General features: G+C 36.9%; 1 protein-coding gene across 9 annotated transcripts in view; it reads left to right on the plus strand.

The window, feature by feature from the left end:
• FAM126A (family with sequence similarity 126 member A) overlaps positions 1 to 23,467 on the plus strand; it is a 48,627-nt gene that overhangs the window by 19,861 nt on the left and 5,299 nt on the right. For 6 of the 9 annotated variants that reach the window (XM_041122478.1, XM_041122481.1, XM_041122477.1 and 3 more), the window contains 10 exons: positions 1,341 to 1,420; positions 2,324 to 2,425; positions 6,559 to 6,738; positions 9,337 to 9,417; positions 9,839 to 9,954; positions 10,289 to 10,384; positions 13,663 to 13,779; positions 14,526 to 14,613; positions 15,128 to 15,287; positions 23,045 to 23,059. In XM_041122478.1, coding sequence (XP_040978412.1) covers positions 1,370 to 1,420; positions 2,324 to 2,425; positions 6,559 to 6,738; positions 9,337 to 9,417; positions 9,839 to 9,954; positions 10,289 to 10,384; positions 13,663 to 13,779; positions 14,526 to 14,613; positions 15,128 to 15,287; positions 23,045 to 23,059 — 1,006 coding nt within the window. In that variant the 5' untranslated portion in view covers positions 1,341 to 1,369. Of the gene's footprint in view, positions 1 to 1,340; positions 1,421 to 2,323; positions 2,426 to 6,558; positions 6,739 to 9,336; positions 9,418 to 9,838; positions 9,955 to 10,288; positions 10,385 to 13,662; positions 13,780 to 14,525; positions 14,614 to 15,127; positions 15,288 to 23,044; positions 23,340 to 23,467 lie in introns of all 9 variants that reach the window. The other 3 variants (XM_030009413.2, XM_030009415.2, XM_030009406.2) reach the window with 3 other exon arrangements.

Here is a 23,467-nt window from a genome sequence, read left to right on the forward strand (position 1 = left end):
GCTAGTGCAGGAGGGTGGAAATCTCTGGCTGTTTACTCTATTATTGTGTATTAAAGTGATTCAAGAATTTGCTGGACAGCCTGTTCAATTTTGTTCCTTTTGCCATGCATGTCTGACTAGTCAAATCCTTACAGCCATGTCTTATGCACTGAAAGATTTTGGTTGCTTTCTCTAAGTAAAGCCTTACTTAACTATTTTTTTTTTTCCCCTTGCTTTGGAGGGTTATAGTGAGCTCTCACTGTTGTCATGTCTGGTTCTTCTCCCTTTAGGCTTCTTAAAATTCTCTGGATAGATTCCACTATAGTCTGGATTTCAGAACAAAACATTTGTATTTGTGTTATACAAGGCAATTCTTCCCTTCCCCTCTTTTCCTTGCTTGTCATTTGTCAACAAGCCCATACTTGGGTATCAGTACTTCATAACTAATTTTAAACTGGGAAAGCAAAACTTGATAGGATATCTCACATGACTGAACATTTCACCAAGTAAGTTTAAATTTTTTCCTCAGATGAGTATTTAATTTTGTTGTTGTTTGAAATCCATGGTCACAATTTGGATAAGGTAATGCTTATTGTTGAATAGTTTACCTATGCCTAGGGTATCCCTCACAGCATGCTTTTTTAACTTTTAATAGTTTTGTATCTTAATGGTACGTTGCTCTTTGTTTCAGAGTAAGCCATTCCAAAGGAGAGTTGTTTTTAAGAGTTTTCTCAAAAATTGAGAGAAATCAGAAATGAGTTTCAAAAGCCACTCTGCATCTCTTGCGTTCAAGTCTTAGTACTGATGATCTTGCTCTGTCTGAGAATTGTACGGGTTGTTGGACAGGAGAGTCCATCTTAGGCTACATGCTGAGCCTTGTTGTTTTGCAGTTGCCATGGTGGGGGAGGACTGAAAGGTTTTCCATCAGTCTTTATTTCAGGGACCTTTTCCAAGTTAGGAATAGCAGTTGACTAGGAAAAACCTAAACAGTCATTTCTCTTCAGTGAGTCCATACAGTTTTCGCTCAAGTTCTATAAGGTGAAAAATAAATCAAAATTGAGAAGGTAATATTTTCTGTTTTCAAAATGCCATTTCTGCAAATCTTTGACTTATGGAGCTTCCCACGCAATACATGTTTGGAATTTATTGAACTGCTGTACATGAAGACTCCCATGCTTAATGCTTCCAGCAGCTTGCATAAGTGAGGTAGAATAAAAGTTCAAAGTAATGTCAGCATGCGAAATGTTAACAAGTAAAAGCATGATAAAATTCTTTAAATATTCATAGGGACTTAATTTTCATCATCTGTTTAATGCAGTGACTACAGAGTTTTCACAAACTGTGTTTGCTTATCCTTTCAGGCTGAAGGTTTTGGAACGGATGTTGGAAGATGTTAGCTGTTGATACTGGGGTTGTGGAGGAGTGGTTATCAGAGTTCAAGGTAATACACTCTCAGATACTTAGCCAGTAGTGTTTGAATCGCTGCTGGAGCAATACGCAAGAGTGCTTGATTGCTGTAGAAGATGAAGAAAAATAGTAACCTTGGATTTTGCTGAGATAATGTGATATACGCAAATGTATGCTTGAAAGGATTTTTTTTCTTGTCCTCTTTGGGATTAATACTTCCTGATACAGAGCAATGAAAATGTATGTCACAGATGAATAGTCTTGTTGGTTTGAGTACAGACTAGACTTGACTATAGGTTTTGCTCCTGGCCTGCTTAGATACACTGGGAATATGTTTTCCCATTTGTATAATGGAGTATGAGCTCCTTTGAAGGACTGCAGATAAGACATACTGTAAGAGCTATGAATAGTAAGTTTAAATGTACGGCTTCCAAAGTGTTGTTAAAAAGATTAGATTTTTACTCTCCTAAGTACTGGCGGAAAATCTGTTTAGTGTTACAGAAGAGCTGTTCATGTAAACTGAAATTTGTGTTCTTTCAGAGTAATACTATATTCTGTAATAATGTTCATTAGCTGTGTACAGTCAGTCTTGAGAAAACTCCTTAAAGTATGGATCTGCAAACTGCTAAGTTTCACAGGGAAATTTCACTGGGATTGCACCTGTGAAACTCCTGGGTTTTATCTATTTCCCATCCAATGTCACTACATCCTGTATGAAACTGTCTGCAAAATGATAAAATGCAGTGTGTCTTCTGGCAATTTTGTTGTCCTGAAAACATGGTGATTTCTGCAGTAAAGGTTTCATTGTGAAACGGGTTTTAGTTTATAGTAAACTCTGATAAATAGTAACTTGTAATAGAAAATTGTTGTTGAAATAGCTATTGTATTTTAATGATAAAAACTGCTTTTTCTAGCAGTTATACTATTTTTATTTCAGACACTGCCAGAAGCATCCATATCCAGCTATGCTACAAACTTGAAAGACAAGAGTGCTTTGATTTCATCTCTTTACAAAGTAATTCAGGAGCCACAGAATGAAGTGAGTATATTGGATATCTCACATAAAATGTCTGACATAACACCAGCAGAATAAATATGCATTTATACAGTGGATGTACCCTTGCTGAAATGATGGCAAAAAAAAGAAAAAAACTGGGGGGAAGGGGTCAGGTTTGCTCTGTACCTGTGCCAGGAATGGTTCCATACCCCATGACTGCACTTGTTTTAAAGTGTCCAGGTGAGTTCAGAACATACTGAGCTGGTTTTAGTTGGCTCTTGTTAACTGTATTGTCTCACTTTCTACCACCCAGTAAACCTTTGTGTATTATTTTAGAATTGCACCAAGTCCTTAATTCCTCTTCTGAAAAGACCCAGTATAAGGAACCTTTCTAAAGTTTGAGATGATGCCAGTAGTGGTCAGTGAATAAAATGTTTTCAATACATACATTTTTAGAAAGAATGCTGGCAGAGAAACTCCCAGGTTGTCCAGCAAAGAAGAAATGTAATTTTACTTTGCTGCTCAGAAAGGCATTCTGAGTCATTCCAACTACTGAGTCAAGCCTGTCTGGTCTTCAGAATGCATATTAACATGTAAATTAATCTGATGAGTCTCCCTGTTCATAGCCAAATTGATACTTCCATATGTTCTTTGATGTCTTACTACTTCTGCCTGTCCCTGGGTTTCTCAGGGACCTTAGTAGCAGGGTGGTCAAGGCCCTGCAAATTCTGCTCAAAAAAGTTGTTGGGATAATTCTGGGGGCAAGGTATCGAAGATTTCCCTGTTAGTGAGACTTTGAATTGAAATGAAAAGCCAGTGCTGACACTGAGTGATGTGCTGCCTTGGGAAAACAGTCCCAAAAATCTTTATTTGGACTGTTCTCAGAGTACCTGTCACTTTGTGGAAAGGGCTACTTCAAGCTTTCTACATTGTGAAAATACTTATAAACTAGCAGTTAAAAAGACAAGTAATTGCTTTCAACTGTTATTTGAGATCTGTTAGCTGCATTGTGTAATGACAACTTGCTTTACAGTGTAGGATATGTTGCTGTCCTTTCTTACCTCATGTATGTAATGCAAAGGGGACAGATTGATGCGTGAACGCTACAAAAACCAGACAAACCATCCCATCTGTATACCTTTGAATATATGTACTTCTAATATAATAATTATCTGTACCTTAAAATTGTGATTAATCTCGTTTTGGGGGATGGATGTGTTCTTTTTTTTAAGCATTTGAAAAGCAACCATGTATACTTTGCATCTGTGACTGTATTTTCCTGCTGGTTCATGTTTGTTTTTCATATGGGGATTTTTGGTTTGCTTCTCCAAGAATTTAATAATCAATTTGTGAGATAAATGAACTACTTCTTTGCTGTAACGAAGAAATACCCAATTCATAGTAGCTTTGTTAGTAAAGCCTTTGTTAGTTACTTTTGAGGTTCCTGGGCCACCGATAGGTGAAAAATGTAATTCAATACAAGGGGAGTCTTCAGTAGATGTGAAGATTTAAAGGACTTTTAATTGACTCAAGAGTCCAACAGTTTAAAAAAAAAAAATAAAAATTCTGAGGTTTGTTTCTTCACAAATTCAAGATTTTTTGCTTTCTACCTGAAATGCTATTGCTGTCCTTTTAGATAGTAGCCGTGCAGGCATTTGCATTAGGAAATAGAAAGTGTTTGGAGTGTCTAATGCATTTGGATGCAGCTTAAAAGAAACGGATGAAACTGCTTGGACATTCTTCTGTTCCAGCATTAAAAATTGTTTCAGTTTGTATACCTTTTGGAACTGTTTTAGTTTAAAACAATATCTGGAAACAGCAACAATCATTAGTGTGTTTTGATATTAGGTTGTAGCATGTGGTGGCATTTTCAGGAAGAAAATCTGGTTTTTTTCTGATTAAGCATTTAAATGTGCTGTTATAAAGCTGTCTCAACTGAGATAATGATGTGAACATGGATACCTGTCATAGCTATTTATGTGCCTTTTAAAGTTCAAGCGCATCATTCTGAACTGATACTTCATTAAAGCATGCAAATTGTGTGAAAAACGTAAGCTGAAGATGGAAAGCACTTCTGCTGGTAAAGTTTTCTAGAAGGATCTTTAATATTCTGCTCTTAAAACTGGCAACTAGTTTAGCTTGGCATGGTTTTTTTGCCTTTACTGTACATTTTTCACAAATGATTTTTCCAAAGAGAAGCTCTATTTGTCAGAAACTAGAAGTTCTTCTTTTTCTGAATGGATCAGATTGTCCCAAATTACTGCTAAAAAAGAACCAAAGCCTGCTAAGAGTCTTTGGTTTCAGAAGTAACTTTGGGAGGTAAGAAACGTTTACTCAATTTTCATTGTAGTCAAGAGGAAAAACTTAGGAGAGAAAGCAGGTTTTTTCCTAGTGTGCTTCTCTGGTGGTGATGCCTCCTTTCCTGCAATAAAGGGAGGAAAATATAGAAGAATGGGTTTCTTACCTTTTTGAAAGCTTGCTCCATTGAAAAACTGAAGGTGTGACCTAGACAAATAGAAGAACTACTGAGTGTTGTAGTTAGAATAAAATGAAAAAAGTGATCAGCATGTTACCAGCAGTAAAGTACATATGTATATTCCAGTTTCTAAGGATTTTCAGAAAGGTGTTGAGTAATATGCTTTCTGAACTGAAGTGCAGTGGCAATTCTAGTGATTATAGTATTTTTTCTCAGTGCAATGTCTAAAATACTCTAAAATGCATGTCTGGTTTGGATTCCATCATTTTCAGGTTGAAACTTTTGGGGATTTTTTGCATGAATACGTTTCAGTGAAGGTCTATTACTAGCCTAAACATTCCTGGTGAATTTAGAATCTATTTCTGGAGTCATATAGATGAACTGTTAAGACATTAAATCTTGGAGGTAAGAAACAAGGTAGCAAAACTAGTCCTTTAGGTATGTTACATTTGAATCCTGTCTTTCAGAGATTTGCAATTGGAGAATGTCACATTGTATGTAATGCTTTTTTTTATATACTAGCTGGAGCTGATAAAATGAATTCTAAATAGCTGGAATCTCACATTTCATTTTGTAAAGTTTGCTAATATAAATGCATCAACCGCCTAGATTCTTTTTCAGGGAGTAGTTTCTTAGATAGGGTCCTCCTATTTGTTATTACTTGCAAACAAATGATTTAGAAGATTGAATTAAAAATCCCCCTTTTCCCATCTCTAACCCACTTTTTTTTTTTTTAGAAGAAATCCTTTTACAGTTCCAAACTCTTATCGATGGTTTGCTGCGAAAAAGTATTTTTGAGTATGTACTTTTGAGATTTTGCTTGAGACTTCAGTGTGCAGTTCAGCTGGCTTTGAAATTGCCTGCTGGTTTTGACAGTATTTTCCACATAGGTTAGGAACTCTCCTATCTAGGTGACAAAATAAAAATATAACTTCCATACATTGACACATGAGGGTTAACACTATGTTTCGTCCTCTAGCAGAGGTAGGTGGTAGCACAAGAATGCACATTAAACCCAGACACACAGTGCAAGCTGATTGCTTAATTGTTTTTAAGTCTTTTTTTTAACTTGTTCTAGCTCAATGTATTACTTCCAATTCAATGTATTACTTCCATTTATATCAGCTTAACAAATTTGATTGTAAAATTACACTTGAGGCTTCCCATTTCTGTCTCAAACCTATAAATACATTGAAGTTTCTAGAAGATTTTAATGAGAGTGGAAAAGTGATCTAATTCTACTGTATACTAAGTTGTTGAGTGTTATGCAGCTCTTCTCACTTCGTGGGTAAAAGCTTCTAGCAATCTGTGTGTACGCTGCTGGAGCTCTAGAATAGCAAGACCTTTTGTTCAGGTACTTTTCCTGTATATTAGAGATACTGAGGGCATGGTATGAAGTGTGGTGATAACAAGTATCCTCTATATGCCTTTGTGGCTGGAGGAAGTGAGCCAAAACTGAGAGAAAGGAGCCATTGGAATTCTTTCTTCACATGGGATGGAAGGCTCTACTTTTATCATCTGAAAGTATGTTATAAGGGATGAAAAGTGTGTAAGGTGACTTGGGCAGTTATTTCATCAGTCACTCCCTAATAGCTAAAATACATTTATCAGTTTACAGTTTTGTCCAAAGGATTGATCCACACAAAGTTTCAGTTTCTTGTAATGTTTTATTCATCTACAATTGTAATTTATATTTCAGCTTCTGGAACCAGTTTGTCATCAGCTCTTTGAGTTCTATCGCAGTGGTGAGAAACAATTGCTACGATTCACGCTGCAGTTTCTACCGGAATTGATGTGGTGCTATCTTGCTGTCTCAGCCAGCAGAGACTTGCAGAGCAGTGGATGTATAGAGGCTCTTCTCCTAGGAGTTTATAACTTGGTTTGTATTCGCATGTAATTATTCAGGCCTAAAATTATTGGTGTGCTTTTGGGGGATAATATAGAGTATTTTACTGGGAAATAATTAACAATTTTGTTTCAGAATTGAATTGAGTATCTCAGTTTTGACTCTTCAAATTGGTGTCCTTATCAGAAATCTGCAACATAACTTTTATTCTGGTGAATATTTTCTCTGCTCTTTTTGTGGTATCTGGAAAGTATTAATGCGCTAATGACTGAAGGACCCAAAGGAGTCCTCTTAATTTTTTTGTTACTTAATTCTTGGTATGGTGATTAAACTGAAATTCTGCTTGAGAACTTCAAGGTGCTACTTTTGAAGTGGTTGCCAATATTTTCTGGGGTATTTTGACTATCTTGACTAGCAAACACAAAAAAATCACTTTCAACTTTAGTACTTGACTGCTGAAGAGATTGCTTAGCTTTGAGAAATTAAATGTGTGTTTTCATTTTGTAATAACCTTGTCATTTTTTCATATTTTGTATGAAAAGATACTGTTTGTTACTAAATTACTGCTTTAAAGAACAGAATTATGAAGGAACCTTTAAGAGCACAATATTTTAGTTATGCATTTAGTCTTTTTATGGCTATTGTCCATTGGGATTCTCTTCAGTGCAGTTTGTATGTTCTGGATGTTTTAGGAAGGCTTTCTGGGAAGTGAAACAGTGATGAACTTCAAGTCTCCTCTTCCCATTCTGAAAATCTGGAGAAAGCAGCTCCCATCCGTCTTCTAAAAATAATCTCAAGTGTCTTTACCAAGCAAGTGAAAACATTTTTTCACCCAGGAGTCTACCTAAAAACCTGAGCCCTTATGTTCAACTCTTCTTTAGGCAGAGTACAGGCTTCATGTGCTTTCTGTGTGCTTAGTTATATCTGAGAAGAAAAACATTCCTGGAAAGCATTTGGTATATCTTAAGTCAATTAACTCCTTCATTTCCATGATGAAGTAATCTAAAATGGTTGACAGACACAGCTATAATTGCTTTTCTTTCTCCTAGAAGACAGTATACAAGGTTGAAAAGGTAATAGGTGACCTGCTTAGATACTTATTTTCTCTTTAAACAGCTACTTTATGTTTTCAAAAGCAAGAGGAAAGATGTAGCCTAATACAAATAGTAATCCTTCTGTAAATATGTACAGTGGTCTCTTGGAACTAGAGGGAATTAATATGCTCAGCAGACTCCTGCGGTTTCTTACTGAAGGAAATAAAAAAATTAAGTATTGCTTAGAATAATTTTAAATTCACTATGTAGTCAGGGGTATGGAATTATTGTGGCTGAACCTTGAGATCATGAACTGGTTTGTTCTGCCTTCCGCTTGGAGACTTATAGTGGTACTGCATGCAGTTGATACTTTTGGCTTTCCTGGCTGTATGTATCAGGTTTTTTTCTAATGCACTTCCGATCTTGAAATGCACTCCTAAAACTTAATTACAAATCTGATTAGAATGAAGAGTCAAAATATTGATATTTTTAGATTTTAAAAGGTTGGATGTACCCAATTTCTCTTCTCTTCTCCTCCCATATATTGGGGAAACAGTTTTCCGTGTGGATGCAGCAGCAATACTGAAAATTTAAGGTATCAGTGGTGTATGTGGAGAGTGGAGGAGCTGTATAACTCTTCAGACAGAACAGCTCTGTATGACTTTTTGATACTTCTCAGTCTTCCTTTACTGCTTCATAGTCTACTTTAAGACATGAGTTTTAATAATTACTATGTGAAGTTAGTCCTTCAGCCTTCCAAGGCATGGGTGTTAAGAGACACTGAAGCTCCTCTCTAATCTCTACCTTTGGCTATATGAAATCTGCTGCTGAAATATAGCAGAAAAAAAAAAGTTCTTTTCTGTGTGGTGTTGTTTATTAGTCAGGTCTGCTTTGGAACTTCTGAAGTTTTTTGTTTGAAGTACTTCAGTGTTCTTCTGTGATTCATAGGCACTTTTTTTTTTTTCCTTCCCCTTACCCATTAGTCATCTTCTAACTTACAGGAGTGAGAAGTCTGTCAACATACTGCTATGGTGGTATCTTTCAGGAAAGTAGCTTCTCTAAAGCTTTGCATCCATGCCTCTTTTAACTCTATAAGTATGGAATTATCAAACTTGGGCCTTTGCAAATACTACGATGTCTGCTACGATCAAATCATATGAGGCTGCAGTCATTCTAGAGCTATAATATTTCCAAAACAAATTACTTGTAGCATCATTACTTGATGGGTAAATAGTTTTCAGAACAGAATTATTGAGCATTAACCTTTACAAATAGCAAATAGTGTATAATTAAAGACAACATTGTTTAAACATACTGAGATTTCCAGTTAGTGTTTTTTAAGGTGGACTATATATGTAAATGCATGTGCCCTTTGCAAAATCATTTGAATAGTTTTCAGAAACAAAGCAAATGCACTGTGATAGGAAGCAAATACAGAGATAATTTCTAGCTCGTAGCTTGGATTGTTATAGTATCCCTATCTGTCCCTATAATAATTTGTTGGCTTTCTTTAACCATTCACTCCCACCTAGCATTTAACATTTTTGAATGTCTAGTTTCTGTAGTACAGTGTAACCATTGGTATCCTCTTTTTCAGGAGATAGTTGACAAAGAGGGACATAGCAAAGTGCTGAGTTTCACGATTCCATCTTTGTCCAAACCTTCAGTCTATCATGAAGTAAGTGACATCTACAACATAAAGTTGTTACTGATCGAGAAAGGCAGTATGCTGTGGAGACCTGTTTGTTAAGAATAAAAGTGAGAAGTAGCTTTAACATGTTGCATGATGACATAGGAACATATTTCTCGGTCTTCTGAGTACTAACTGGTCTCTGAGGCCTCTTCAGGACTGAATAGTCATAACTCCATAATATCCATGCACCAACTATGTATTTATTTTTTTTTTTCCTTGTTCTGAAGCCATATACCTTATCTGGGATAAAATAACTTCCCAAGTCTAAGACAGCTAAGCAGTCAGATAACCTTAAATCTGTTGAAAATTTATGTACAAATATGGTGATGCTGATTGTTGTCTATTTTCACTTGTGTTATAGTAAGACTTCAGGCAGATGTGTTTTGAATGACCCTTTTTCCTTTAGCCTTCCAGCATTGGCTCCATGGCTCTCACTGAAGGAGCTTTATCGCAGCATGGTTTGTCCAGGGTTGTATACAGTGGACCTCATCCTCAGAGGGAGATGTTAACAGCACAGAACAGGTGACATTGTGTAATAGGATTTTGCTTGAGAATCACTAATGAATCTTAACTTCTTATAATTTGTAATGTAGTTATAGACTGAAGGTAGATAGGTGTATGCTGTGTTTTGTGGTGGTTTTTTTTGTTTTATACACATGTAAATGTAGATGCAGAAAGATTAGCAGTGTGTATTACTACATGAAGAGGAAAAGCTTACAGAACCAAACTACTCAATTGTCAATTTTATTGAAACGAAATACCAGATCTGTTCAAATAACTCTTGTGAATTTCTGTGTAAACTTGTTTTCAAAAATAAAATTGGTAATGTAATTCTAATGTTTCTTGTAAATCCCAGGTTTGAAGTGCTGACTTTCCTTCTGCTCTGTTACAATGCTGCCTTAAGCTACATGCCCGCAGTTTCTCTTCAGTCATTGTGTCAAATTTGTTCAAGGTAATTTCTGTAGGTTGACTACACTTAAAATGGCATTTTCAACTTGAAATGCAATCGGTTTGAAATTTAAAAGAAAAAAAAAAACAACTTCAGGTTCCAAGAGCTGCTTGTAAACTTGACTTGTTTTTTCATAAGTGTTTACAGCTGCATTATTTGCTTTTAAAGTATCTCTTACATAACTTTGGGTTGAGATCTCAAAATGGGGAAGCAATGACCTGGCTCATATGCAGTGCTGTTAAGTGGAGAAGTCCTATCAAGGGAACTGTTTGTTTTTAATCAAAGTAGTTGTAGGTGTGTAAACCAAATGAAATCAGGAACGTCTTCTAAAATCTTGGTACATTTTGCATTGCAAGCTTACTAAATATATTTGGATGCTGTGCAAGTTGAAACTTCTTGAAATTATAGTAGATCTTGAAACTAGAAATACATCTATTCTAACAGATACTTTGGCTATTTCCAAAATCTGCTGTTACTTCAAAAAACAAAACATGTCCGTCCCCCCCCCCCCCCCCAACCCACCTCAGCTTTAATTACAGTGTCTGTTTTTGATCCATTTCTTTTTCAAAGAGGAAGAACTGGTAGTAAACATGTCTATCTCTAGATTTCTGAAAGTGGACTTCAGGTTAAGGAAAAAATTAGAATGCTCTCGTTAACTCAGGAAACCCAAGAGAGACCTAGAAGTCAGCTACATCAACTTTCTGCCAGTCAGAGTTTCCAGGTTCCTCACACAAACAAAACATGGTAATGGATGCCTGTAAGATCCTCTCCTCCTTGGAGGAGGTGGGAGAGCATTGGAGTACTTGGCAATATTTACAAGAGTCTTTACAAGATCTTTGTTAGATATGCTGGTCTAAAATTTAAGGTGGAAAATATTTAAAAACTAAGGATTGTGGACAGGAGACTGATGTTGCTTATTCTGTTTGATTAGGTTTTGATTGTATTTGGGATAAACAATTTTTTAAAAGCCTCCAAAAAACCCCAAGCAAATTACCAGTAGATGCAAGCAAGTCTTTCTACTTCAAAATGTTGACTGTTTGGATACTGAATTATTTGATACTACACAATTTGACTTTTATCTTAGTTCTTCATTCCTTACTGGTTTTGGCATCCATATTTCTCTGCTTACTGAAAATCTCACCCTGACAGCATTTTAGGGATTCAAGGGAATATGTGTCAGACCAGAATTATGGCTAAATACTGATGCTCAGAGCAGCAGTTGACCAACTCTATAAAGTGTCAGCATAAGCCTAGGGTTTATGGAATTACCTTCAATACCAGATGAGTGCATAGAGGGTAGGTATTCTATACCCGTAGGTATCTTAACCTCATGAAGTTTGACAAGGCCAAGTGCAAGGCCCTGCACCTGTGTTGGGGCAATCCCCAATATCAGTACAGCCTGAGAGATGAATGGATTGAGAGCAGCACTGTGGAGAAGGGATTGGGGATACAGTGCAATATGCAGTTGTAGCCCAGAAAGCCAATCGTATCTTAGACTGCATAAAAAGAAGTGTAGCCAGCAGGTTGAGGGGGGTGATTCTCCCCTTCTCCTCAGCTCTCGTGAGACCCCACCTGGAGTACTGCATTCAGCTCTGGGGTCCCCAGTAAAAGAAAGACATGGACCTGTTTTGTGGACCTTTGGGTCCAGAGGAGGGCCACAAAAATGATCAGAGGGTTGGAACACCTCTCCTACGAAGAAAGGCTGAGGGTTGGGGTTGTTCAGCCTGGAGAACAGAAGACTCCAGGAAGACCTTATTGCAGCCCTTCAATATATATAAGGGAGGCTTATAAGAAAGATGAGTGAGGCTTTTTACCAGGACCTGTAGTGACAGGACAAGGGACAACAGTTTTAAACTGAACGAGGGTCAATTTAGATTGGACATAAGGAAGAAATTTTTTACGATGAGAGTGGTGAGGCACTGGACCAGGTTGCCCAGTGAGGTTGTGGATGCCCCATCACTGGAAGTGTTCAAGGTCAGGTTGCACAGGGCTTTGAACAACCTGGTCTAGTAGATGTCCTGGCCCATGGTGGGGGTCGGTGTGTGGAAATTGATGATCTTTAAAGGTACCTGCTGACCCAAACCATTCTATGATTTTTCCTTTATAAACAACTCATGATGTTTTCGTTTCCTTGCATGTTCTCACTAGTGTGGCTTCCTGTCTTTCCTAATGAAGTGTTTAAAATCTTTTTTGTTGTTGTTTTTATTTGGAGATACTGTGATATCAGCATGAAGAGTCAAATTTAGATCACACTAGGTACAAAGTACATACTATATGCTGAGCCATAGAGATCTTGGGGGCACTGTCTGCTTTTTGTGGGGGTGGTGGTGGTGTTTTTTGTGGGTTGTTTTTGTTTGGGGGTTTTTTTTTTTTGTTTTTTAAGTAGCCAAAGCAGAAGATGAGCTGCAGGATAGAGGAGAAGAGGAAAAAAGTGCAGTAGGTTAGTGGCAAATTTAGCAGTAATAAAAAAAGGCTCCTGAAATCTCTATTACAGATGTAATTTGAAAGGTACTACAATACAATCTTAATTCAATATTTTTTTTCTGGAAAAAATATATTTAAGAGGAGTTTTACAAGCTCTCTGGTATTGAAGCTGAAGAACTGAAGCTTTCTGAGACTAAACCTTCTAGTCTATGGTTTGGAGAAGGAAATACTTTGATTAATGTCATTAAAGGTCATTCCAGAAGTCCAGTAATAGCCAATGAACTAAATATTTAACTACACATTTATCTTTGATTTCCAAAATATTTTGACTACAGAGCCTGATGTGGAGTTTAGTTCAGAACTAAATTCTAAAGTTGACTTTTACTGGATTTTAGAATAATTTTACGAATGTGACGCTTCTGGTTTCTTTGCTTGAAAACTTGTATGCAGCTTCCATATTATATGCAATTATGCTTATGTTTCTGTCTGTAATATTAATAGTTGCTATGCTGCTTTATTTCCTTAAATACCATTAACTTATTTTTTTTGTCCATTCTGCAGCAAATGTGTGAATTTAGAATGGCTTTTACTGGCAGTTTTCTTCCATGTTCCACTGTAGTATAAATGTAACAGGAGTGTCTAGTACATCTCTGTTTTGAAGCATTTGAACACTGCCGGTAGAGGGCATACCCTTCTTTCATAACAAGAAATAGTCTGCTTCAGCACAGGGTTGTTGATGGATGCCTTCCTGTGGGTCTATTGTAATTAAAATGCATACTAAACACCTTGCTGGCGTAGTGTTCTATACAAAGGTGGTTCTACATTATTTGCTAACGACAAATGCATGATTTCTTTAGAATTTGTGTCTGTGGATATCCTCGCCAACAAGTGAGAAAGTACAAGGGAGTCAACAGTAGGATACCAGTTTCATCTGAATTCATGGTGCAAATGCTAACAGGGATTTATTATGCCTTGTAAGTTGTTTGGGTTTTTTTTATATGCTTACAAAATAAAGAAATGTCAGCTTACTTTCTACACTCATTTAGGCATGCTACCTTTGAAATGTTTTATTTTCTAGTGGACAGATGCTGTGTCTAGCAATAAGGTCCTCAAGAAGAGAACATAGCTCTCCAACTAGTTGGCTGAAGTTACCTATGTCATATTGGGGAAAGAGGGCTAGAACAGCACTTAATAGGTATAACTGCTGATGTGAAAATATCTCTTAAAAAAACCTTTTCCAACTGTTCTCTGCTGTCCACATTTTTGCATGCTTAGTTTTGACATCAGTCTAGTTAAGGAAAAAAGGTCTTATTTTTTCTCTGAAATGCTGATGTCATCTACCCTTTGACAGTCATGTTAATGTGTGAAGCTCTTATTAACTGAAATAATTACAGACTAGTAACACAGGAATACTAAAAAGGTGGAGTAATATTAAAATAATCCTGTTTGAATTTCAGAATATGTCATGACTAGCTGATCAATAACTAATTATGTCATTTTTAAACTGCTCAGGGTGGCCAATGAAAATAAAACTTTGTCTCTGTAGGTGCTACTTCAGAACAAGTTCTCTAAATAGCAGGCTTACTGCTAATGAACACAAGTAGATCAACTCCTCTAAATTGAGCTCTTAAGGAACACTAAATCTCTGAAGGTTATGTGACCAAGAAGGTTCATCTGTTGATATAGAAGTTTATTATTATGTATATCTTTACCTTTGTAGTTATAATGGAGAATGGGACCTGGCTCGTAAAGCTATGGATGACATTTTGTATAGAGCACAGCTGGAACTGTATCCAGAACCTCTGCTGGTAGGTATTGTATTTCAACATTTTTTAAATAGAATTTTTAGTCTAGGAAATCCTTCTTGTGAACATGCATGATGCAACATCACACCAGGAACCTAAATCCCACAAGGTCTATGTGGCTGTGCTCATGTGAATAGTTACATCTGTAAGTATACACACACCCCCACAAGTATTTTCAATGTAATTAGTTACTTTGTCATCTTCCCTAGTGAACAAGCTATTTTCAGTAGAACACTTCTAAGTCTTGAAAGCTTAGATGATAGTGCAGAAGCACTCTGAAGTAATAGCCACATCTTTAAACTGGAAACTTTGTTTTAAAAAGTGGCAAGTATTGGTTCCCAGAGGTAATTGCAACCAGCATTCTTTTATAACCTGTGCAAAAAGTTAGTGTGGTTTTTTGACCTTAAACTGGAATTGTACACAGTATTCTTCTTGGAGTAATAAGAATCCCCTGACAGAATTCTTCTAAAATTTGGATCTTCATGTTAAGAAATTAACTGCATCTTTTGTGTTCTAGGTTGCTAATGCAATAAAAGCTTCACTGCCTCAGGGTGCCATGAAATCTAGTAAAGAAGGTACAAGATGCATTCAGGTTGAAATTACACCTACTTCATCCAGGATATCAAGAAATGCTGTGACTAGCATGTCTATCCGTGGGCATAGATGGAAAAGGCATGGTAAGAAACACATTTTGCAATGAATTCTCAACTTCCTACAGATGTTTAAAATAATATTGAGAATTTTGTTATTGCACATCTTCATTGCTAGTGAGCAAGCAGCAGTTTGGAGGTTTTTATTTTCTTGACTGGTGAACAGGAATCTTAATGCAGTTCAGATGAAGTGTGTTCTTTATTTCCTTAATCGTGTTTAAAAAAAACAAACAAACAAAAAAAAACCAACTCAAAAAACCAAAACTCACCAAACCCACACAAAACCCCTTTTTGTTAAAGGGAGCTGTACAAAATTATTGATTCTTTAAAGAAGCTGATGTTCTGGTTTTCTTCCGAAAAGTAGTCTATAGTAACCTGAAGCAAAGCAAATATTTAACAGGTTTACTACAGAACCTCATCTGTCTTAAATTATTTAAATAAAAATAGTATTTAAGGGTAGAGGGATGAATCATTGTTTGGGTCTTGTGGTTTAACCCCAGCCAGCAACTAAGCACCACACAGCCACTCACTCACTCCCCCCACAGTGGGATGGGGGAGAGAATCAGAAGGGTAAAAGTGGGAAAATTCATGGGTTGAGGTACAGACAATTAATTAGATAAAGCAAAAGCCGTGCACACAAGCAAAGCAAAACAAGGAATTCATTCACCACTTCCCATCGGCAGGCAGGTGTTCAGCCATCTCCAGGAAAGCAGGGCTCCATCACGCATAATGGTTACTTGGGGAGACAAACACCATCACTCTGAACATCCCCCTCTTCCTTTTTTCCCCAGCTTTGTGCTGAGCATGACGCCATATGGTCTGGGATATCCCTTTGTCAGTTGGGGTCAGCTGTCCTGGCTGTGTCCCTTCCCAACTTCTTGTGCCCCCCCAGCCTCCTCGCTGGTGGGGTGGGGTGAGAAGCAGAAAAGGCCTTGGCTTTGTGGAAGCACTGCTCAACAGTAATTAAAACATCCCTGTACTATCAACGCTGTTTCCAGCACAAATCCAAAACATAGCTCCATACTAGCTACTATGAAGAAAATTAAGTCCCAGCCAAAACCAGCACATTTGGGCAAACTAATATAAGGTCTTCCACGAAGTAGAACGCAGGTCTGGGCTGAGAAGTATAAAAAATGGTGCCGAATGTACTGCAAAAGGAGAAACATTAGATTCCACTTCTACCATCTTCAGATGAGGGAAGAGCCACTGGACCAGCGATCGAAATTGGCAACAGCTTCTTCTGCTGGGCTTGTAATTCTGACGACAGTCTGAGTGAGTGTAGATAAGAATGCTCTTTGAATAGGTTCAATAAAGATTCTGAAGTAATATCATTAAAATTTCTGTATTTTGTGCACTGTATGAGCTTTTGTAGTATATGGGCAGTTTGGTTAGAAAAGTATTGCCAAGTTACTTGTCATAAATGACTGAGAGGTAATTCATGTAAGTATCGAGGAAATTACTTACAAATATGCTGGTAGAAGATGACTTTAAAATAATGATAGAGTTTTCTGAGCAGTACTGGTACACATTGGTGGTAGTAGTACCAATAGTAAGCTGCCAGAGGGGGTGAGGGGCAAAGAAAGGTAAAATAACCAAACTTCTTTTCAATTGATTAAAAACTGCTTAAAACTGTCGGACAGAGCTGAGGAGCAAAACATTAGTGTCTTTAACTTGAGTGAGGTCCAACAGCAAGTCATTACTGAAATCCCAAGACTCCCAAGGACCATTTTAGTCTTTATTATTTATTTTCCTTTCTTCAGGCTTACAGTTGTTAAGCAGGGATTATTGACCAGGTGCAAGAAAACTGTATGATAGCTCAGCTTTTAAATGGACAAATGCCCTCTGAAGCTTGGCAATTTTGTCAGCTATTATTTTTGAGTGGTTCTGATGCTTGTTCAAATGGGGTGGTGAAAGGGAACATGGATTAAGGATACTGAGTGCTAGTTGATTCAGAGGAATTAAAAGTGTATTAAAATAAACATTCCCTTTGTCTTTTCATTTACAGAAAAAAACAAAATAAAAATGTTAGAGAATCAGTATTGGAACCATCCTTCCAAGAATGCAAATTTTTCAGCAAATACAGTAATCTAGAAGTTTTTACAGTTATTGCCTTCTTGCAGGGGGTGGTGCTTGATGAAGTTCAAGGAAAAATGTGTGGGAAAAGTGTGCCCTGCAGCAGGTAACAGTAAGGTGAAAGGGAAATGAGAATAATAGTAGGACTCATAGAAATGGGGTGCAATGCTGTGTTTTATGGGAGTCTCATAAAACAGGACCATTTGCGAGAAATGGTGATAATCTAGGTAGTATGACCCAAGTGAGGAATAGTCAGTGTTTAGGAATGAGGACTGAAAGATTAAGGACTTGTTAAAAAAAAAAAAAAAAAAAAAAAAAACAAACAAAAAACTCATCAACATTTTGTTTGGGTTATTGGGAAAACTTCGGATTTGCCTTGATGGTATAGCATTTAATGAAGAATAAGAAAATTACCTGCTGTAGGATGGGGCTGGAGGGGAACTTGTATAGCAGGTTGTGGGAGTAGTTGTAAACTTTAGGCTAGTTTAAAGGCCAAAACTGAGTCTATGGTATCTTTGACTAACTGTCCGATTGCTTTGTTTTAAATGGTAAATGTTCCATGCATATACCACTTAAGCTAATCTCCTCAAAATTTTCATTATAAAGTACTCACAAAATTGTTGTTTGTGACTTGAAAAGCCTTTTCAAAAGTCAGAGTTGATGGTCTCTTGATTTCAAAATTCCTAATAACATAATTCAGTGCTCCACAATGCCTGATGAAAGAAAGATAGAGAATGGATCTTCACAGTCAGCATGCAGAAAGAGTAACAAGGCTTGTGCTTACAGATGCTTGTTTAATTAAAATAAGTACTGGAATTGGTAGAATTCTGATGACAAACCGTGTACCTCCTGACCATTATCCTCTCTCCCACGGTGTAATGGGAAAAAATGTATTTGGGGGTTTTATTTTTGTTCTTCAGTATAATAAAAATGAGTTGTAAAAATGGATTAGGAAGCTAGAGGAGACAGCTGAGAGGTAGTTTGATCTTGTACATTACGTGGACCAGAAGACCTGATGAAGCAAAGTATCTCTTGAGGAAGCAAGGGCAGCAACTTTCAATCACTAGCTATTTGTGTAAAACAAACAAAATAATGTCAGCTGCAAATGTGATTAGCTGTGAAGCACGGGCTTTATTTTTTTATCTTTTAAAAGATTCAGTTTACTATGAAAGTTTTCAGACCTTAGATCTTGCTAGCCTTTGCTAGAACTCTAGATAGAAGTCAGTTTTGAAAAAAGGTCGACTTAACTTTTAATCTTGTTGTGATACTCAACCCTTTAACTTGTTCATTAGAGCTGTTACTTAGGACTTTTTTTAAAATCAAATAAGTATTGTGAATTTGCACTTCCAAGGTAGGTACTTTAGAGGTACTAAAAGTGAAGGTCACTTGCAAAATGGATTCACCTAATCACAAATGGATAGTATTTATACAGTCAGTTGATACTAGCTACCTCTCAGCAACCAATTATTTAGTGCTATTGAATTGGATTGCCTATCAATCATAAAGCTTAAAAAAGAGGAGCGTTAGCGCCTTTATCTAGCACTAGTTTTTTGTAGTGTTCATGTTTTAAAGACAAGCCTTGAGTGGCATCTCCATTTCTGTTCACAAATAGAGGAGAACCAGAAGAATCATACAGTGTGTGAGGGACATAAACACCTAAATGGATAGTTATTTATGGAAGCTAGGAAAAAAAAAACAAAGCAAGCACTAGCAACGCTTTCCTTACTAATGTAAAATATGCCAAACTGCCCTATAGAAGCGTTGCTTGGGAAAAACTCCTGTGTGTAGAGGTAATGCATGTGATAGATACTCTGATGTAACAGACTGAGTAAGAAGAGCTAAGCAGATGTTGGTAATGTACATAACACAAAACCAAAGACATCAACTAGAGAAGAAGGGCAAGATGTTAATTTTTTTCCCCATTGCAGAAATTGACTTTCATGTAGTATACAAGGTTTAGAAACATTAGACTTTGAATCTGTGTGGAGAGAATTTTCTTACTTTTTTTGAAACAGTATTAATTCCTGAAATAGTTATAACTCTTAGGAATCTGGAACGAATGTTAATTTGGGGATATAAGCTTGATGCTTTTGTGAATAATTAAAAATGCTAACATTGTTGTGCAGGAAATGCAGCTTGAGCTTGTGGTGGTTAAAATTGAATTACAATCCAAATGGACAAGTTGCCTGTGCAATCTGAAGTAAATGATGTAGGCAACCATAATGATAAAGTAGAGTATGATTGAAACATCTTTTAAATTAATTCTTAGCAGCTAGTAATCATGAAATGTATTTATCAAGGTTGGTTGTATCACTTGAAGCATTCAGAAATGCGACTCCAAATGCATTTTCAGTCAACTGCTATGGGCATATTTATATTAACTTTCAAACTAACATAATTATTCAGTTTTGTCTACACTATTTAGCAGTGTTTTTCATTTTCTCTTTTGCTACATTGCCTTGTGCACTAGCTATTAATATCTCTTTCTCAAAGATAGACCCCCAGAGTCGTCCAACTTGAAGCAGTATTATCTTCAAAACCAAGCACTATGAAGCCAAAGGTTTGTTTTAGGTGTTCTTAAAAGTTTTGAAATAAGGAGGGGATGCTACGTCCATGAAGGACATGGATTGTGTAGTCTTATCCCTGCCACAAGACTGTAGCTGCTATGGTAGACAGTGTTAATAGGAGTTGAGATACCCAGTATCCCATTTTTTCATTAATTTCCTCCTGTAGCTCAGTGTTAAACTCAGAGAAAGGTATGTTCCCTTTCATTAGAAGTAGTTAATAGCACTTAACTAAAAAATTAGACATAATTATGCTGAGTAAAACTCTTAGGTTAAAAACTCTTAAGTTATTTGGTTTTTTCCCCAGTTCATTGTGGTAATGGTTACACAGCTGTGGGAATGCATCAATGATGGGTAAAGTGCTGATAACACAGTAGGATATTACATTTAGAAATGCACACCACCAAACAACAATAACTAAGTAGCTCTGTTATACAAAAATCTCTAACAAAAGAATTATTCCTCCGTTCCTCTGATTTCTGCTGTGCACTCGGTCTCCTTTCTTTGGAGCTGGATGCTGTTAATTAGTGCTTTTCTGCCCTTGGTGGGGAAGGGACTGACAGTAAGCTCTGTTCTGCCCTCTCCTCTCTCTGGTGTCCTGGCTCTAAATTAAGTTTCTAGCAGAATCAACTTGTGCATATGGAAACCAGTGGATCAGTTCTGCTGAAATAAGGCACCTGTAGCTGCACTGATGAGGTAGCAGGAAGGAGTTTGAAGATTGCCATAGGAAAGTCACAGGTACCTCACTCCAGTAAAATTAGACTAGTGAGGCCAATCAGACCGTTGATGATCTCTCCTCACTAACCTTTCTGCTCCTATGTTTTTAGACAAAAGGCTATATTTGATGGTGGTGGTATTATCATTATTGTAATTATTATTATTATTTATTTATTATTATTACTATTGCAGCTCATGGTGCTCGTTTGTTACCTTTGTTACTGATGATAGAAGACTTCTGCAGGAAGTGCTGTTAGGAGTTACACTTGGAAACAGTTTTAACTTGAGTTTCCTGCCAAATATCAGGAAGTTAGTGGCTAATAGCAGCAATTATCAATGCTTTTTCTTTTGGATAGTGCAACTTGTTAAACAGATACTTTCATTAGTAGTTGACTAGTTAGAAAGAATCATGATACTTAGCATCTGCAGGTACAATCAGGGATAGCTCTTACACCAGGAGACAATGATGTCCGTCCCTGCCAGAATAACCTTCTAGCTCTGAGACTTGCTTCATTGTTGTGATAAGTGCAGACAGCACAAATGCTAGTGAAAAGCCCAGTGCTGTAGCCCTCTTGACCTAGAAGTACACTGTGCCTGCACAAGAGGCCTCAGTGTGGGGACAGGGGGAAGAGAGAATCCCTTCCAGCTAAAAAGCATTAGAGCTGCTGCTGTGAAAAACAATCTCCTCACAAATTCCTCTGGTTTTGGACTTCATACTGTCAGTTCAATGTCTGGACTGCCAAATTCTGTTATGTGCGGTAGCAAACTGGCAGTAAAGTCTGGGTGGCCCTTAGTTAATCCTCAGGTCTGAAAGAGCTGTGTTACAAATAAAACAGGGATTCAGTTGAGCTTTATTCTGAGCTGTGCTTTTAGTGCATTTGTAGTCTTGTCAAGTTTGTGGCCATAGTGTTTGTATATAGTATATGTATATAACACAAATAGAACATATAACTATATAGCACATAGTGTAGTTTTTGCTTCTCTTCACTTGTATTTCCCTGGTATACATCTTCATGGAGGATGTGCCCTGACTATCTGTAACTGACAGCTTCTCTTTTTCTCTTCTCCAGGTCATCTAAATGCAGTTTTGTGGTTGTAGAGCTAGTGCTGATAAAGCAATTCTGAATACTTTTAAAAGGCCTTCACATACTGAGAATACTTCAAACACTGTGGAGCTGACAGGTCACTAGGATTGTAACTTGTTACTTGCATAGACTTGGAATTTCCATACAGTTTCAACACCCATTTTTATTTTCACTTTTTTCCTCTCAAGAGTTCATCCTTCTCAAACCTATCTTCATCTAATGTAGACAGGCATCTCTGAGACGGGATTTGTTTTACCAGGAACTTGTAGGAACTATTGCATTCTTATCATTAAATATCTTTATTAAATCTCTTGTGCTTACACATAACCATCATTCTCACACTTTGGGTAGCAGTTGAGTTTCCTGTTTGTTTGGGGATTTTTGGCTATGTCTGCAGGAATCTTTGACTGCCTTGAATAATTTTTTGGCCAGGCTGAGCACGTGTATATCTGCTGTTGATGACTTATCCAGATGAGAAGTAATCTTGGAACTAAGCTGCATTGGGTTTTGCCTTAATTTCTTTTTTTTTTTCGCCAGTGCCGCAGCAAGTTGTAGAGCTTTCTGTCCCCGCAGCTTAATCCCTGTTTTCTCAACTGTACTTAGTAACTGACTTTGTGTGATACAAATAAGTTTATTGCAAACTAATTTAGTTGTAAGCTCATATAAGAAGCTTAAAAAGGCTGAGTAGATCAACATTTATGTTATTTTATTAGTAGGTGGCAAAAAGTGCAGTAAAATTCCATATATTTTTATCTGAATAAGTTGATTTTAGTAACTGGAGAATTTTCCTACTTGTAAATATCTTTCTGGTTGAAAATCGTTTTTTGAAATGAAGAAACAAAATGGAAGTCAAAGGGTGCTTGTGTTGGCTTAGTTGTTTCACTGTTAGTTGACCACTGTGCAGCATCATGATATTGTATGTGTAGAATTTCCAGTCTTCATGATAACACATGAAGTTGATATGCAATTTCATTGTAAAAATAAGTTTAATTTTAGCCTGGTGATACAGAGAATATAGTCATAAAAGTGAATTATGGGGAGTTCTTTGATTTCTGATCATCTCTGAATGTTTGTTTCGTGATCCTCAGAAATTTCAATTTTGAAAGATCAAGCATGGGGCTTTCCAGTGTGTGGATGCAGGCCGGTAGTTGGAAGATTGAAGCCTGCAATTTAGAAAGAAAGCAAAATTCCATACTCACTAATTTTGCTAATTAACAAGAGGTTAATATGTGAACATCTGCTTTAATTTATAATGCTTTAGTCATCTGTATCTATTGGCTTTTGTTTCATGTTTTGTTTCAGACATCTTTTGTTGTTTTTTTTTCTTATCCATCTTTAATTCTAGAACAACCAGAGAATGGTAATGATGCTACTGAATTGGGCAACTTTATCATACCTGAGATTAGTGTCACAAGTGTGGCTGGAGAGAGGACCGGGAATGGGGAAAAGAGCAGAGCACTAGCAGAGAATGATGTTCAGCATTTACAGGGAGTACAGGAAACAGCTACAGATCCTAGAACTGACAGCAAAGGCATGCCAGAAATCAGGAGGCAAAAATCTGTAAGAAAAATGATGGAGGATGGAATAAACTCATCTGGCAGAGTGCAGTTTTAGCAGAGCACTTGTAGCTGCACTCTAAGGTACCACGGTTGATTGAAAGGGTCACTGCTGCATGTTTGGAGAATTAAAGTATGCAGTTAATATATTTGCATGTGTAATAACACAAATGCATGTATTGCACACAGCTTCGTCTGTGCCACAGGCAATG

The sequence above is a fragment of the Aquila chrysaetos genome, chromosome 3, assembly GCF_900496995.4.
Source record: "Aquila chrysaetos chrysaetos chromosome 3, bAquChr1.4, whole genome shotgun sequence".
Taxonomy (NCBI): Eukaryota; Metazoa; Chordata; class Aves; order Accipitriformes; family Accipitridae; genus Aquila; species Aquila chrysaetos.